General features: G+C 32.4%; 1 protein-coding gene across 2 annotated transcripts; it reads left to right on the forward strand.

The window, feature by feature from the left end:
• The first annotated feature begins 1047 nt into the window (after nt 1-1047).
• Nucleotides 1048-6213, forward strand: LOC112711056 (protein FAR1-RELATED SEQUENCE 5). Of its 2 annotated transcripts, XM_072201894.1 has the most exons (4): nt 1054-1709; nt 2558-4819; nt 5249-5386; nt 5472-6213. In XM_072201894.1, the coding sequence occupies exon 2, from the start codon at nt 2558-2560 to the stop codon at nt 4367-4369; it is 1812 nt and encodes a 603-aa protein (XP_072057995.1). In that variant the 5' UTR covers nt 1054-1709; the 3' UTR covers nt 4370-4819; nt 5249-5386; nt 5472-6213. The 2 variants fall into 2 exon arrangements, 1 of the variants encoding a protein (XP_072057995.1); XR_003157197.3 differs by lacking the exon at nt 2558-4819 and having other exon boundaries at nt 1048-1709.
• Nucleotides 6214-19364: the final 13151 nt, after the last annotated feature.

Raw genomic sequence — 19364 nt, forward strand, 5'->3', positions numbered from 1 at the left:
TATAAGTCTAAATTTAAGTTTAATCCGCCATCTAAACTAGGCTTAATTTATGACCCTAAAGCAATAGTTTTTTTCTTTTAAGCTTCATATTAAAATGTAATTGATAATAACCATTGGCTTGGAGTAACTTAGTTCTGTAATATATTTTGTTTATCGTAAACCATTTATACACAAATATATCATAGCTAATTGGCAGTTGATTTTTGTTTATACATAATATTTTTTATTTTATTTTGTTCAAATATATATACTAATTTTCATTAATTCAGATTTCTAAAAGAGTTAATAAAGTCATCATTTTATTTAATTTTCTTTTCTAGTCTTTTTTATTTTTGTTAAGACAACTATATATATATATATATATATATATAGGCCGGTTAGACCCTAATATAAATTGAGCTTGAATTTAAAAATAATGCCTCAAAAGTCAAAATATATGAAAACTGATCTAATCTTAATAATTAGCCTTATTTACGCGATTGCTCATCTTTCATGTTTGGTGTTTTTCTTTATTCAGTTTTGGTGCTTCTTCACTTAATCAATAATAATGTTAATGTTTAATTTTAGAGAAAAAGGACCGTATATATAGAGTAGTGTGATATCATGCGTTCAAGATATAAAACGTCTAATTTCTACATTATAAGCTTCTACATTTAGATGGCGGAACCAAAAGGTAATAAAAGAAAGAATGATGCGTAAATGAAATTGTATGGTGCAAATTGAAAGCGTAGAAAAGAAGAAACAAAAATGACGATATTTTAATGGGGGTGCTATGGTGCTGAAGGATAGAATCCTCAGCAGGTGCTGATGCTGTGAGTCCCAATGTGGTGGGAACACGCGTCCACCTAAAATAATCATTGTTTTAACATAAGTTGTGGTTGCAGGTAGTTAGTACAGGTGTGGATCCCACAATTCAGAATGATTGGTCAAATTTAAAGTGCTTAACGGATAAGTTAAGAAAGATTAATAACTTAAGCAACTGAAAAATAAATATAATGTAATATAATAATTTTTTTTGCTTTTATATCCAGGCTTTAGTTGGGTAGAAAAATTGGCTGGGCCTGGAGACCTTCAGATGCAAAGGAGCAAAAGGCTCCATGTTTTCAAAACCCAAAAAAAAAAAAAAATAGGAGACGTAACCCATCAACACCCCTCTACTCCCGTCATTTGTGAAGTTCCCCCTTCTCCCCTGCACTTCTGATGCAAAATCAAATTGGAACCATGCCAAAACCCTAGCCTTAGCTTCCTTCGCGCTGATAATGGCCGCCGGTCGTCCGTCAATGTAGGTTCATGTGGTGCTCCAAGTGTTGAACCATTGTTGGGTGACCGATCGCAGCTGCTTGGTAGTACTTGGCGTCCGTCGTCCCTGTCTTTGCAGCCGAGGTTGAGGAACCGCTGATTGTTTGCCGTTCAGGTTCGCTTATGCCATCAGCCTTCGTCTTCGTTCCAGATCTCCGCCCTCCTCTCCTCACTTGGCGTTAACCTTTCGCGTTCACCTGCCGTTCACCCTTCGATTTTTAGTTCGCGTTCCTCCGGAAGCCACATCAGTCTGCAGTAAACGTCGGGGAGAAGACCTCGCGCTCTACCTGGCTGGCGAGCTGATCTTATATCGCTTGTGTGAGTCCCCGAAAATCGCCAGCAGACCATACACCCACACAATACCAATACTCTCCTTCAACCTCTGCAACTTCTGATTTCTATAACAAAAGGTAAATTTTTTGATTTGGCACTTATTTGGATTTTTTGCTTAGACTGAATTAAAGTGTACAAGAGTTATGTTGTCATGTCTATGATGTTGATACTAAGCTGTGAATTCCGTTATTATGTTTAATTTCACTGCACCCAACGTGTTTGATGTAATGCCTTAATGGTATCTTTGGTTGATTTTATAATTTCTAGCCTTTAGAAACTTAGTAACTTGAGTGCATGTGAATAAGTTCTGGTTTAATGAAACAAAATATAATGATTCTTTAATTTGGATTATCACCATGGAAATAAGTTCTGGGCTAATACTATGCTAACAAATGACATAATAGTTGTGTTAAATTAAGTCGTTGGGACAGGGTTTGTAACGAGAACGATAATTTTGAGTATACTCTGATTAAACTCGACTGAGTCTTGCGTGATGTGTGGGAGCCAAATTAAAGATTGTTCTTGTTATGAACGGGTATATTTTTTGTTGGATAAAATGTTTTAGAAGTTTGTATTTAATGGCTTAATTTTGAACTTTTCTTCAGTTAGGTATGTGTTAAAAGAATCTAGTAGAAAAAATAGAAAATAATGTAGCATAAAATTATAAATAATTATTTATTAATCTTGTTATATTAGAATTCTTTCATGAAGTACATGATGTTGCGCTAAAGTTGCTCACAGGTAAAGACACATTGAACTACTTGTTCAAGAGAACATTTGAGATAGGGGAATGAAGGAAAGAGTGTTACTTAAAAATTATTACCTTTGAGGAGACCAATAAATATATAGTTTGAATAGTTGTAAGTGGAAGTTGTTATTAGTATAGTTTTTATGTAGATGATAATTGTATATTAGTTACTTGTAGATGGAGGTGTCTTTAAGTGATGGGAATGGGGAGCTCCTGGGTACCGACAACGAGGCTGATGTGGAATCAAACCCGGAGGACATGGATGGTCAGGATGTTGCAGACGAGTTTTTGGGTGAATATGAAGATGTCGCGACATTAGATGTGGATGACATAAAGCGGATGCGGTGGGATAGTGTTGATGCTGCTTATGAGTTTTACAGGAGGCTGGGAATGTGTCATGGATTCGGCGTCAGGAAGGGTGATTCAGGCAAAGACTGTAGAGGAAATCTGATTAGATATAGGTTTTTTTGTAACAAGGAAGGGTTGAGGGATGGGAGACACAACGACCGAGTTGATAGACGGAGGGCACACAAACCTGAGACACGAACCAATTGTGAGGCTAAGCTCTCCATATACTTTGATAAGATTGAGCGTTGTTGGAAGGTGCGAAAAGTTGCGACAGAACATAATCACGACTTGACGCCCGCATCAATGGTCCATCTGATAGCCAACCATCGTGAAATGACCGATGCAGCAAAGGCTCAGATTGATGGGTTGCATGCTAGTGGCATTGCGACATCGAAGATTGTTGGATACATGGCCGGAATGGCTGGTGGGTACTCGTTGTTGGGTTTCTTGAAGAAGGATGTGTACAACTACGCCGACAGAACCCGGCGCGCTAACATATCAGATGGCGATGCGAATGCGGCTGTTGTTTATCTGGAAGGAAAGGCTGGTTCGGATCCCATGTCGGTTGCTAGATATAGTGTAACAAAAGACGCAAGGCTGGCAAATTTAATTTGGGCCGATGGAGCTAGTAGAGTTGATTATCAACATTTTGGAGATGTGCTGGCCTTCGACTCGACATATAAGAAAAACAAGTACAAAAAACCTCTTGTGATTTTTTCAGGGTCAAACAACCACAAGCAGACCACAATTTTTGGGTTTGGTCTATTATTTGACGAGAGTGTCAGTTCTTACAAGTGGATGTTAGAAAATCTGCTTGAGGTGATGTGCATGAAGAAACCGTCTGTGGTTGTGACTGACGGGGATAAGGCGATCATAAAGGCAGTTCGATCTGTTCTTCCTGATTCGACACACCGACTGTGTGCCTGGCATATTGAGAAGAATGTTACCTCAAACGTGAAAGATGCAGTTTTACGTAGCTCTTTTAGAAGGTGGTTGTATGTTGACATGGAAATAGAGGAGTTCGAGATGGAATGGGAGCGTGCGGTTGCTGAGTATGACCTATATGACAAGGAGTGGGCCACCCAAATGTATGAGAGGAGGATGATGTGGGCAAATGCATATCTGCAAGGCAAGTTTTGCGCCGGTTTCCGGACAACGTCTCGATGTGAAGGGGTTAATGCCTTTGTAAAAAAGTTCTCGAAGACAACGCACACTATACTTGAGTTGGTTCAGAATTTGGAATTGGTGGTCCGGGAGTACCGAAACAAAGAGTTACTACTCCACTTCAACTCGATGAATTCCGTTCCAGTGATGACCACTGGCTTGACCTCGATTGAGCAACATGCCGCCTCGGTGTATACGAGAGAAGTCTTTACTGATGTCAAGAAACAGATAGTCCAAGCTGCAGCGTTGATTCTTATATCCAAGAAAAGGTGCCTTAACACAATGGTCTATATGGTTGAGGAGTACGAGCAGCCAGCTACGAGAGTCAAGGTTGCCTATGGCAGGTCCACGGGCAAAATTGACTGCCAATGTAACTTTTGGAGGAAGAATGGGTACCCCTGTAGACATATGTTCTTTGTGATGAAGTCCGAACATGTAACTACCATCCCGGATGCACTTGTGTTGCAGAGATGGTGATTAAACGCGAAGGCCATAGAGAGTTACGTCGAGAGGTGGGGTGGCACCAGTGAGGCCGGGTTTTTGCTTCGACACGGTGCCCTCCACACTGCATCGCATAGGCTCTTCCTAATAGGCGCCCAGAAATTGTCCTTATTTAGGAAGGCCCTGAATGGCGTACTTACGCTTTGCCGAGAGCTCGAACTAGAGTACAGAGCGTTCGAGGACGGAGGGGGGGAAAGGCCGATATCGGCGGTCCAAACCAAAGAGGTCAACTGCGTCGTTAGGGACCCAGCTGTTGCAAAACCGAAGGGGGCACAAAAGTTCACCAAAAAAGGACACCTTCGGAAGAAGCGTCTTTGCACAATATGCAAGCGGCCAGGGCACACGAAGAGACACTGCATGAAGAATATAGAATAGCAAAGAGATTGCAGCGAGGAAGAATTGGTAGAAGACAATGGCATCCACCAGGTGCGTTTATGGCTTTATGTGATTCGTCCATTTTCGCTGATAATAATTTGAGGGTGTCCTAGTGGGTCTCAATTGCCGCCGGGGACTTGTGGGAGGAACATATGAATAGGTAATGACAAAAAATGGGTGATTCGGGATAGTCATGCTTGTTGGTGAATGTTAGTAATATAGGGTTTAGTTTTGAAAATGGCTCCACTATAGTTCTAGAGTTTCAGATTAACAATAAATGTTGTGTCACCATTTGCTGTTATGAATTTTCCTTGTCTCAATGATGGTGGTGAGGCTTATAGGTTTCTGGTCTCTATCTTTCGTTACAGTCCTTAATATATATGCTGTTGGCTTTAATTTAAGACACCTTGAAATCGTTACATTTTACACATTTAATCCTTGTCTTATGTAATCACAACACTAACACTGAAGCTGATGCAGGGTCTGAATTCAGGTTCAAAGCGACGAAAATTGGTACTTCCTGTTGGAAAAAGCATGTCGCATCCCGTAGAGTCTTGCGCCGGTGATGAGGATTCCCCGGCTCGGATTATAGGAAATGAACCGCAGGTGTTGCATCAGGTTAGGGTGGCAATACATTTATAATTTTAATGGACGTTTGCACATATTTCCTTATTGATTGAGTATTTGTTCTTGCCCATCACAGATGCAGCAGTTCCTTCGTGAAGCAAGGCAGAATCACGGGCTAACAACTGGAGTGGCAAGTGAGTCCTTCGGTGGGGTTCGAGCATGTTGGAGTCCTTCAATAGAATGAACATTTGTGTAGACGCGGGATAATTTTTTGTAATGTTGGCATTTACATTATTTTGACATCCAACTTATTTTAAATCCCACGGTCGTTCTTTTGTTAGCCCAGGGCCAGCCCGGTTTGAGCGGAATACATGGCATGTGCGCTATTAACACATGATCTTTTGATGGTTTGAAACTGTGTAATTATTACCATGCAACATGCTCGCATCGTATAGTCATGTAAGGTTGTATAGATGCTGAACTGGTTGTGAAGTTATTACTGTGTTATTCGCGTCAGTCGTGGAAATAGTGAAGTCGTCACCAAAGAGCTTATGTGTAGTATAGTGGGGTGAGCCTTTCCCGCTTGTGTCGTTGTCAGGCTTGAGGCCTTTATTTGATCTTATTTCTTGCGTAATGTTGTCTAATTTCTTTATATATTTATGCATGGAGCATTGGAAGAATCTTTTTGAATCACCTTCTTATTTTTGAAACAGTTGGTTAAATTTTTGGTTAATTAATTTCAATATACGTAGATTGTATATGTGTACAAATTAAACATGGTTGTTACCTTCGTTATAGGATATTAGTTTAATATTAAGATGTATTGATATTATATATCCTAACAATTCATTTTAATAAATAATTTTAATATACATTTAGATTGTTACTATCTTACAATAAATGTTGTAGTCAATAATCTGTGTTCACACTATCTCTGAATTTGTATAGTACTATAGTACTACTTTCTTGCTCCACATATATGTGCAACATAATATATGTCTTAACTTCTGCATGACAACAGGAGTTATCCTATAGTGGTGATAATTTCCTAACTGGCCCATTTAATAAAAACTTTTAGGTTTACTTTTGGGGTTTCATGAAACCAATTCAAGTAAGATATCCATGAGAGCGAAATTTTCAACAACGCTGACATTACCTTCAATAAGAAATGTAATTAAATTGGGTAAGCTAGACATCTTTCATACAAGCATTAGTGCCAAGGGTGGATGCATAACTCTATACAACTGTTGCCATTGTAAAACTTTACGTACAACAAATATATACGTGCGTCTGAATTTCTAATAACATCTTAGGGTCAACTGCCACCCACAAAAAATGCCACAAAATACATACTTGCACTTTCCAAACAACTTTACACGAAACCCAAAAAGCTTACTCCGAATACATGCAAAGGCTTTTCAAACAGGGTCACTTCATTTGGTATTTAGGATTCAAAAATTTCTAATTCGTTGTTGCACAGGATATGGTCGTACCAGCAAATGCATGTGCGTCCCTTGCACGGATTCGTTTCAAATCTTCGGCAACAAATTACGTCAAAAAATACACTGTCACTAGGGATTATATGGTTAAACTTTGGCTGGGAGAAACCGCATCCATAATTGGTTTCTTCGCTCGCTTTTCTTTACCGGATGATTTGGCCATGTGTCTGTCCCACTCCTTCACTGCTCTGCGACTGACTTCACGGGCCAATGGGTTATAATCTCCCATCACCAAGTCTAGAGCCAACCTCATCCGAGTTTGATCATTCACATGCTGAAATTAACGACATTTGGTCACCAGGAAACCCAACTGTTACCAAATGGGAGAAAAAATTTTGTGTTCTCACCTCGACAACAAAATCTTCCCATAGCCATGCATGCATCATCCAATGGCAAACCCACACTCCGCAGTCATTTCTACATTAGATGGTGTAACATGTGTGGGTTAACTAGTGGAAGTTCCATTATGGTATCAATCTCTATGAATTTTCGCGAAACAAGAACGTGACTTACGAGAGTTCGCCTTGTTGGCCAACTTCAGGTTCCACCACCTCGAAGCTAGATGGGTGAGGTTGGTAGTGATCACCCTTTTTCCAGAAGCGGTTGTCCTCGAACATAGTCTCTATGAAGAAGGCCTTGCCGAATGATAACCGAAAAATAACAACGAAATACAGAAGGGTTATTCTTTAATTGGCTGGAAAGAGTGAAAACATTGTATTCTTAAATGTAGACGGTGTGACTCACCACGAACTTCATCTGCGCAACTCGACCATCACGCTCACTTGGGTCCTTGGCCGAGTCTAAATACATAAGCTTGCAGTGGACGAGATCGACGATCATTAGGTACCAATGGTGCTCCCTGTACATGGGGACATATATCTAGCAATCCAATTTGAAAAAAACCAAATTAATTTGCCATGGTTAAGCAGGTGGTGTACATAAGCTAATGGAGTATGATTAGAAGATTATCATACCATCCACAAATCATCTGCGAAGCCCATGAACCGGGTGCGGATGAACTCATATGTATCAATGCTATGATTAACGGGACTAAGCACAATTTGCTGCACAATAATGGAATTCAGCTTGTAATTGTCATAAAAAGGTTGTAACCGAAACTATCATCCAAAAACTAATAGGCATAATGCGTGGCAACTTCTTACCGCAAATGTGGTCGGCAGAAACCACTTTGGCAAATCGGCATCATGAGTGAGCTTGCTGCATGTTAGATTGATAACCTACGGAGCAAGAGAATTAGTAAATAATAACCCTGGATGGCCGGGGAAGCAATCTGGGAAAACCTAAGTCAAAATACATCCACATACATCCTCCACGAGCTGCTGTCCTGGACGCAAAGTCAACATGGTATCCCTGTCTCCACGGGAATGCTCATTTTCAACTAAGACCTCACTGCACATAAGGCACAGAACACACCGTTTCCAATAAAGGCTTCTTTCAAGGCATAATTATATAACAGACAGATATATATTATGGCCGATTTATGAAACACACAAATGCACTATAACTTTTTGGTATTGACTATAAAACAAACTGACCTTATATCAAGGCTTCTAGAGAAGATATACGCAGCTACCGCCAACTCCGCTCCAAGGAAGTTCATTCCAGCCGGAGGCCGGAAATGTAGACTCAAACACTGTAACAGCATGTTGTAATAAACTCGTTGATGACGGTAAAAAGGGAAACAACAGAAAAATGAAAACTTTTAGAAAAATAACCAAAGCCAAAAACGAACCACGGGCATCTCTTCTGCTACATGGTTGTGGCCATGTGTGCGGTAAGTGAATGGGGTCCCTGCTGCACCCTGCCAAACCTGACTGTACTCGGAGGAGGCCTCATCTATCTGATCGAAGTTCAGCTTTCTCTACAAGAAAGGCCGCAGTGAGGTTAACGAACGAAGAACAAGAGGAAAATGAACTACAGGTGAGGGTTCGACTGATATGATATGATATCCTCACCTTCAATGATGGGGACTTCTTCCTGGATTTCCCTGGATTATTTCGGGCACCCTTGTGTTCTATTGTTGATCTCTTAGACTTCCGTTTAGTTGCTTTTTGTGTTACCGCCGGAGCAGGACGCACTGGGCAACAAGCCTTGGAGTTGGTCCTTGACTTCCTGCTTCTTCTGTTGTGTTCGACATTAACATCTATTGCTGGATCCTTAACCGTACTCCCCACCTCGGCCGCCAGCTTAGTTGGGGTGTCGCCGGCACCATCGTCAATGCGTCGTATGAGTGCCTGAATGGCGTTTCCATGGTCGGATAGCATCCCGCAGATGGATCTTATTTGTACACACATAGTCCTCAGAACCTCCCATGTTGCTTCATTCTCCGTCAACACATGCTTCACCCAAAGTAAACAAGTTAGGGTTAAAAAAAACTAAGCACAAAACATACACGACGCAACTGGAAGCAGAGTTGTCAAATGGATGAACTATTACGTCGCTAATCTTGCTAAGGAAGACCAAAACTTGGTCGTCGACAGTAGACCGTTCGCCTCCTCCCGTTGCTTTACCTCCCTCGCTGAACAATGAAATAGCAACAGTGTAATTAGAAATGCATCATGATCTAGTAGACAAGTCACGTGAAGACATAGTTACCTTTCAGTGTGGTCCGGATCACCCCCTTTCGCTATGTCCGTATCTTTTTCCACCATGGTAGCAAGTGTGAGTGTCTTGGCAGCTGCAGAATTTCAGAAGGCTTGTAACGCGGGAGAAAAATTAATCAAGACTACAACCCACAGACCTCATGTTTTTGTTCCGGAATTGGATATCTCTTATTGGGCCTTCAAGATGAGCGGGTCCAGTCCATATAGGTAGTCTTCTCATCCTGGTAAATGTGAACCACTTCCTCTGACCCACTACGAATACCCCTCTTTTAATAGTAAATTATATATCCTAACTCTATCTTACCAGATTGGTTACAAAGGCAGTTTTAACCGGTCAATAGGAGTCGTCTGCTTCAGTCCTACTATGATGAGACGTTGACGTTGTAGGGACTTAGGGTTCGGCGCCTGTTACTTCGGACTAGACGTGGGATTAGTAACGAATGACATCGCAAATTTATTTAAGGACAAATCACAATAATAAGTCAAGGGATCAAAATTTTACACGAATCAGCCAAAATGAAAACTGCTTCATAAATCCTATGCAAAACAATTTTAAAAAATGGCTTAAAAGATGTTATGAATACTATAAAAATTTGTAATATTCTAGTGATCTAGGTAAATACATGATAAAAATATTTTTTTTTCAAGATTTAAATTATTATTGACTATGTAGAGTAATTCTTTAATGTCCTAAATTATATGGTGATTCGAATTTGTAATATATGGTGGCACCATATAATTTAGGACATTAAAAATTTGTAAAATCATAATGACTTAGACATTAAAGAAATACTCTACATAGTTAATAATAATTTAGATCTTAATGAAAAAAATATTTTTATCATGTATTTACCTAAATCACTAGAATATTACAATCTTTTATAGTACTCATAACATCTTTTAAGCCATTTTTTAAAATTATTTTGTATTAGAATAAAATATATATTTTTTAATTATTTTATATGGAATAAAATATTTTCTTTCGTCAACAAATTATTATTGACTATGTAGAGTATTTTATTTAAAATTTTAGTACATACATGTATTTACCTTAGTTATTAGAATATTACAAATTTTTATAGTACCCCTAATATTTTTTAAGCCATTCTTTTAAATTATTTTGCAAAGGATATGAAAGAATTTTTATTTAATTATTTTTAATTTAACTTAACAATAAAATAATTTCTTATGTTGATTTAATATAATTATTTAGCTCTTACTTATTAATTAAATACTGAATATAAGGAAGTAACATAAATGATTAATCAAATATGAATATAACTATTTAATATAATTAATTATTATAATTATTAATAAATTAAACATAACTAAGTTATTTATTTTTTTTAATATATAATTAAATTTTCAAATTAATTATTGTTTAAATAATTAATATAAATTATTAATTCAATATAAATATAATTAATTATTATAATTATCAATAACATACTTCAAATTTAATTATTTATTTATTTTTATTTTCTAAATAAATATTTTCTTTTAATAATAACTTTCATGTCGCAAGTTATTATTGAAAGGAGAAAGTCTCTATTCAGAGGGACTCATTCGTGCCTCTCTCCTTTTGGATAGTGTTGTAAAAACTCTTATCTCTTCTTCAATAGTTGGTCCCTGCATATGTCAGAAAGATTATAATATTTTGATAAAAATTATTTGTTCGCAGTCAGTACAAGTTTGAAAAAAAAGAAACAAGATAACAATATGAAAGGGGTATCAACTTTTTTTTAGAGGTATTTTCTAAAGTAAAAGTCGGAGAAAAAAAAAAGATAATTAACACACGATGTAGGTTTGTGTAACGATTTAAAAAATCATACTTCTACTTATGTATCATTTCATATTCTATTTCGGTCATTATCCTATATTGTAAACTATAAATTCCAAAATGTAAATTATAAAACTTACTAACCCTAAAACGATAAGTCCTAAAACGTAATTCCTAAATCTTACACCGTCAGAGTTAAACCATGTTTCTCCAACTCTCTACCATAAAGCCTTTCTACTAAACCCTATTCTAAATTCCGCAATCTAAATTTTCGACCTTAGATCCTAAATTGTAAATTTTCACATCTCAGAGAGGGTTGTGTCACACACTCCATCAACTACGAAATTATAGAAGACTAACCGTGTGTGAGTCAAGATAGTTATGGAGTCCACCATCATATTAATGTTTAACTTTCTTCTAATCGTAGGGCCTTTTATCAACTACCTTCGGTCTATCAGTAAGTTCAAATCAGAAGATACCCTAAACACTCTGAAACCTACAAAGGATTCACAATCGACTATTGCCTAGCGGATATCCAAACATACTAACCATTGTCATCGTCTGACTCTTGACATAAACTAACACTTTTTTTAACTCTCGCCGTGGGTCTACTGAGTAAGTATTCTTCGTTGAAATACAAATCTAGCGTTGCAGGAAACGGATTTAAATTAGGGTGCTGTTGATGACAATGACCACCTTTTTACAGGAATACAAAATATGTCTTTAAAAATTTATACTACTATTGTATTAGTCTGGTTGTATTTATTTGATGTCTATTTTCAACGGTCTTTACTACTGTATAAAGTAATAATCAAACAGAACTAAGAAAAGTTTAACTTATGTCGTCAATAAATATTCTTCTTCATGACATTTTAAACATACTCAAATTTTAACAAATTTTACTCAACAATTGATAAGCTAGATACTACTTAATAACAATATAACATTTTAGTATTTTTTGATAAAAACATAGTTTTAATTTTATTTTAAATTAAAATACATTTTTTTTACTAACTAACTCATTAGTTTATATTCATTATATTATTATACACTACATATTATATGTATTTATCGAAAATTGATATTAATATATGTTATATAATCTTAAAAAAATTTATTCTTATTTACTAAAATAATTGATTTTTTATATTCATGCATATTTAATTATATTCATAATAATAATCATGACTAATAAAAAATATACTTAGTTTAAATAAAAATGACTAACATTAAAATAATTAATAACAAAAATTATTACATATATTGATACAACATTTTTTTTATCTTTTTTATTTATTTATTCCACAATAATACATATAATTTAGTATAATTACATATATTGATCCAACATGCATCAAGCAAATCTCAAATGATTAATTTAACATACGATAATGACAATTGCTATAATATCATTAAAAAAATTACTCAATTTTATTTTCCACCTTTTGAAGTTATTAAGATATTAAATAATTATTTTAATATTATTGTGTATTAAAGTCAAAAAATAATATATTGTATTTTTTCTGTATAATATTAAAACCATCTAATTTAATCATTCATTTTCTTAAATCTCGTTTCACTATTTCAGTTTTAGGATAGTGTATTCAACTATCATTTCTTATTTTTTTTAAATGTTTTTTATTAAAAAGAGACAAAAAGGGTTTAAAAGGCCCATCTATGTAACTACCCAATTCGGTTAGCCCAACTATATCAAACAAAAAAGCTTTTACAGCCCATCCTATTTCATATAAAATATACTTAACTACAACAATTAAATGATTCTTAAATGCATTGATTATTATCCCTAAGCCATTTGTTAAATACCCACAACTTACACAGACACTGTCAACTGAGGGGCCCACAATAACTTTTGTCGGCATCATCCTTAGACACGCGTTTCAGCGACATGCATCCTCAGCAGGTGCCGATGGATCTTCACTCAGCACAGGAGAATTTTCCTATTTTAATTTGGTTTAATGACACTATATGGAAGAGGAGGACCCACACGTTGGTCGTGAAGCAACTTTTATATACAACAATGCTAAGGAACCAACTCTATATAAGCCAAGAATAAGCCAACTGGTAAACTAGAGGCACCGGTGATTTTAATCGAATGTTGCTACCGATAGGCACACGGATGTTTCTTTTTCTTGTAAATTGGATATTTTGGATATGATTTCTATGTTTCATGTGTTACGCATTAATAAAACATAATTAATTATATGGAACCAACTATGAATGATCAAAGCATTTGTTCTGTGATTCTCTCCTAACACTAGCGTATCTTCACTCATGTTTTGAACGTGGTCAACAATAATTTAACAAACAAATTAAATTATAAATTAATAAAACTAATTATAATTAATTATGTTGTTCCATTCTTAGTTGATTATTAGTTGGTTCCATATACTTTTCCTTATATATATTGATGCTGTTTGCTAAATCAAAGAAAAAATTCTACTCCTCTTTTTTATGAGATACTATTTCCTTATTTATAAAATATATATTATTTTATAATTTTTAAAAAAAAAATTAATTTATTTTAAATTTTGTATTAATTAATGTTAATTTTATTTATTTTAAAAAAAATAAATTATTTTTTATAAAAATACCTTTTAACAAAAATGTTATTTTTTTTGTCATTAAATTTTGTTTACTAAAATACTCTTTAATAAATTATTTTTTTATTAATTAAATTATATTTTTAACAAAATATTTTTTTAAAAAAATTTAATCATTAAATTATTTTTTCTAAGATATCCTTCAATAACTTTTTAATTATTAAATTATAATTTTACCAAAATTTTTGTTAACATTTTTTTATATTTTACTATTAAATTTTCGATATCAATATATATTAATTGTTATACATATTAACAACGGTAAAATTTTTTTATTTAATGTTAAAATAATATACATGGATATAAAAAAATTAATAATAAAATATAAACATATTTTAACAAAAATTTTGGTAAAATCATAATTTAATAATTAAAAAATTATTGAAGGATATCTTAAAAAAATTTAATTATTAAATATTTTTTAAAATATTTTGGTAAAAATATAATTTAATTAATAAAAAAATAATTTATTAAAGAGTATTTTGGTAAGTAAAATTTAATGACAAAAAAATAAAATTTTTGCTAAAGGGTATTTTTGTAAAAAAAATAATTTATTTTTCTTAAAAAATGGATAAAGTTAATCTTAGTTAACACAAAAAAATTAAAATGGATTAAAGAGGAGGTTTTCTAAAAGTTATAAGGGAAGAGAATGTACATTTTATAAATAAAGGGTAAGGGAGTGTCATTTTAGCATCTCGCCGAGAAGGGGAGTGAAATTTTCTCTTTAATCAATTTTACAGGGTATGTTGGAAGGAGGATGTTTCATAACGACCCGTAAAATGTCTTTTTGTAAAGATATTGATGTGTTGCATTATTATTAGACGTATTAATGAATTGGTTATTTTTGAATTTTTTAATAAATTAAAATAAAATCAATTTTTTTATAACAATAACAATAAACTCAATTATTATCAGATTCGGTCGAACCGACCAATTTACATAACCCGCTGGATCATGATTTTTTTTTTAACAAAAATCAAAGATATATTTATCTTTTTATCAAAAAATTTAAACATAATTCAGTTTAGATTGTGTAAATCGATCAGAGTAAATTGAGTCTAATAATTATAATGCGGACAATTGAGTTTATTATTATTGTTATAATAAACCGATTTTGTTTTGATTAATTAAAAATAAATTATTAACCGATTTAATAAAAATGTCCAATAATATCATGAGTCATGACACATATAAACATCTTTAAAAAAATATTTTTAATGTCTTTATCGAAGTGGCCTTCATGTTAGAATAGGATAAAAATGGGGTATGTTTAAATCAAGCATAATAATTTTGTGTATACTAATTATGTTATATTTATATAAATTATAAGATTTTATTAAATAAAAATTAAAGATTAATATAAAAGAAGAGTATTAATAGATTCTAATAAATACATAATATTTTATTACATGAATAAATATTTTTTAATATATAATACTTTAAATAATAACATAATTTTTTGTTTTTAAATAAATAAATAGAAAACATATAAATATAAAAAATATGAGTATTTTTTATTCATTAAGATTAATTATTATATAATAAAACTTTATAATATTAAAAAACTAAATTAAAATAATATTTTAAACTGAAACATAAAAATATAACATAATTAAATTTTATTTTATATTATTCAACAAATAATTAGATTATTATATTCAAAATTTATTAACTAACTATTTTTGTTAAAATTATTATTATATAATCTAACTTTTTATTAAAATATTTGTGAAATTTAAAATATTCACAATTTTTCTATACTCTTTTATCCTTTTGTACTTCTTTTCTCTTTTTTCCAAAACTACGATTTCAATCGATCACTAATTAGTCTTGACTACCCATACCAACCATCTATTGTTTTCGGCAATCCTAAATTCTAAATTCTAAATTTTAAATTCTCAATTCGAACTCTAAATTTAAAATTTTAACCCTAAATTTTTTATTTTAAATTTTAAATCTTAAATCTTAAACTCTATATCTTAAATTAATTTTATTTAATTTTTAAATGAATTTTAGATATTTTTATTATTTTAGTTTAAAATACTTTTTTAGTGTTTAATTATTGTTGGTTAATTTATGGATCGAAACAGGGTTAGATCCCAAAATTTTTTCCAATACAAATATCAGTTTCTATAATTGCATTAGCCACTACAAGATAGAATTGTTCATGCATAAAGATTTTTTTTTTTTCAGACAGTAAAATAATATATGAAAAAAGTCATCAAATGAGACAAATTTATAAAAATAAACTTGCTATGTATAACGTGGTTATACATATTAAATAAAGTTAAAAAATTAAATTTCAAAAATATTTTAAGAAAATATTATATTATATAATAATATTTTTAACAAAGATAATAATTAGTTAATAAATTTTGAAGATAATAATCTAATTATTTTTAAGTAATATAAAATAAAATTTAATTATTTTATATTTTTATATTAGAGTTTAAAATATTATTTTAATATTATAAAAATGTTATTGCATAATAATTAATTTTAATGAAAAAAATACTTATTTTTTATATTAATATATTTTTTATTTATTTATTTAAAAATAAAAGATTATATTATCATTTAAAATATTATATATTAAAAGATATTTATTTATATGCTAGGATATTCTGTATTTATTAGAGTCTATTAATACTTTTTTTTTTCATATTAACATTTGGTTTTTATTTAATGAAATCTAATGATTTATATAAATGTGGCACATCTAATGCGCACAAAATAGTTGTACTTATTTTAGACATACCTTAAAAATGAGTGAAATCTTTATACATAATTTGTTAATGTTTTATTAAATTTTGTGTTAATTACTAGTTTTGTAATTATGTTAATTACTTCCTATTAATTACTGTGTTTTAAACATGTTTAAAAAAAATTGTAGACTCATACACATAAACTTAAAAGATAATGATAAAAAGGTATAAGTAATGATTCTCCACTAATCAATGAGGTAGCGTTTATTTTGAGGTACTGAGAAAGAGACTGTGAGATTGAGACTCAATATTATATTTGTTGGTTTAGAGACTGGTATTAAAATTTCTGTCTCTGTTCTAAAAATTTCAGTATTTCAGTACCTACAAAAAATGAGGACATAGGGGACTAAAATTTTTAGAGATGGAGACTGAAATTTTAATAATATTTTATACTTAAAATACCTTCATTTCAATTAATTAATTCTAATTTTATCCTTTGTACAAATTGAATTAGAATTTTATTCTTTTTTCAATTTCTGTCTCCGACTTTACACCAAACAAAATATTGAGATTTATTTCAATCTCTGTCTCTTAGTCTCTGTCTCTCAGTCTCAGTCTTTCCGTCTCTGTCTCTCCACCAAACGCTACCTGAAAGATGATTGCTATGGTGCCTATATATAGTTGTTTAATTTACTAAAAAGAGATAAAAAAATTAATATTTAATTTAAAAATATAAAAATAAATAATTTTAAATATATAATACTTACCATAAAAGGTAAGTTCAGCAAATTCGACACCAAATTCAAAGGCATCAAAGAATTTATCTTAATCAAAGCCATCTATGGTTTAAAAATTAAAACAAACTCAAAATACAACTTGGTTTTTGAGTTTGTCTAACATCTTAAGGAGGTTGATTTTTATAGCACAACAAGTGATCCATTTCTACTCTTTAGATATGTTTCTAATTCTACAACATTTTTTTTATCATGTGTTAATGGTATTTTGATTAAGGATGTTAACTAAATCAAATCAAAATCAAATTTCTAATTTCTTTTATAAATCTTTTCTATAAATAGAATTAGTTATAATATCCTTTCTTTTTTAGTTTAACTTAATTTTAGAAATTTTATGATTAGAAATCTTTTTTTATTTAGCTTAGTGTTTTTTCTATTTCCTAGTTATTTCTATTTCGGTATTTTCTCTATAAAAAAGATAATTTCTTGTACATTTGATATATATAATATTCAAATATTTTAAGTTGGTATCAGGGCGGAATCTCTGCATTGTGCCTCTGATTTATAGCTATGCCTGACAGTTCTTCAGTTATTAATCATGAAGAGAAGAAGAACACCACTCATGTTCCATTAGATTTAAAATTTGAGCAACGGGTACTAGTTAGTGGTGACTCTGATTCAGTTCAGATCACCACATTTCAACTCAATGGGTCAAACTATCTTAGGTGATCTCAATCAGTTCAGATGTACATCCGTGAAAGAGAAAAAATTAGATATCTCACCGATGAGCGAAGCCAGCCTAACATCATTAACACACAATATAATATGTGGGATACTGAAAATTTTATGGTGATGACATGCCTGGTGAACTCAATGGAGGAGAATATCAGTATAACTATATATATTATACCATTGCCAAAGAATTATGGAATAGTGTCAAGGAGATGTATTCTGATCTTAGAAATAAATCCCAGATTTATAAACTTACTCTAAAAGTTAGAGAAATTCAACAAGGGAATGATAATGTCACCAAATATTTCCACACATTGAAGCAGGTGTGGCAGGACTTTGACCACTTCAATAACTACAAGTAAAATTCAGTCGCTAATGCCAAACACCATCAACGAATGGTAGAAGAAGGGAGGATATTCCAATTTTTTGCAGGTCTCAATGTGCGTGGAGCTAGAAGAAATTCATGGTAAAATTATTGAAAGAGAAATTCTACCCTCATTTGGAGAAGTATTTGCTAAAGTTAAAAGAGAAAAAACTCGTAAAGTGGTGATGATGGAAAAAGGCAAGACTGAACAGACTTCTTTAGAGTCTAATGCACTCTTAGTGGCACCTGCTACACTTAAAAGTTCATCAAATCAAAAGTACCCCTCCAATTTTTGGTGTGACCACTGCAATAAATCTCATCACACCCGAAAAATCTGCTAGAAGATTCATGAAAAACTAACACATTTTAAAGGTAGCAAACATGATCCTAAAATACGTTCAACCCCAACTGCTCATGAGGCTGAAAATTCATCCTTGAATAAAGTACAGGTTGAGCAGTTCATAAGACTGTTAAATTCCAACTCTGTGTCTAGTACTCCTAGTAGTTCTTTATCTCAAACAAGTAATTTTAGTATTCTATATCCCTTAACTGCACTCAAACTTGAATGCACCATAGATTATCGATTCAGGTGCATCTGTCCATATGACCAACCTCTCTGCTTTATTTAAAACTTATTCTCCTTACTTTAGAAATGAGAAAATTAGAGTTGCTGATGGTAATTTTTTATTTATTGCTGAAAAAAGTACAATTAAATTGTCCAAAAATATTGACCTAAAAAATATCCTACATGTACCAAACTTTCTTGTAATCTTCTCTCCATTAGTAAAATCTGCAAGGATTCTAATTGTACTGTGATATTCTTTGACACTCATGAAACTTTTTAGGATCGAACTTTGGAGAAGATGATTGACAATGCTAAGATGATGGATGGGCTCTATCATTTTGAGGATATTTCAGAGAATAAAGTAGCACAAAAATTTAGTAGTATAAGTTCTATGTCTATAAAGAA

The sequence above is a fragment of the Arachis hypogaea genome, chromosome 9, assembly GCF_003086295.3.
Source record: "Arachis hypogaea cultivar Tifrunner chromosome 9, arahy.Tifrunner.gnm2.J5K5, whole genome shotgun sequence".
Lineage (NCBI taxonomy): Eukaryota > Viridiplantae > Streptophyta > Magnoliopsida > Fabales > Fabaceae > Arachis > Arachis hypogaea.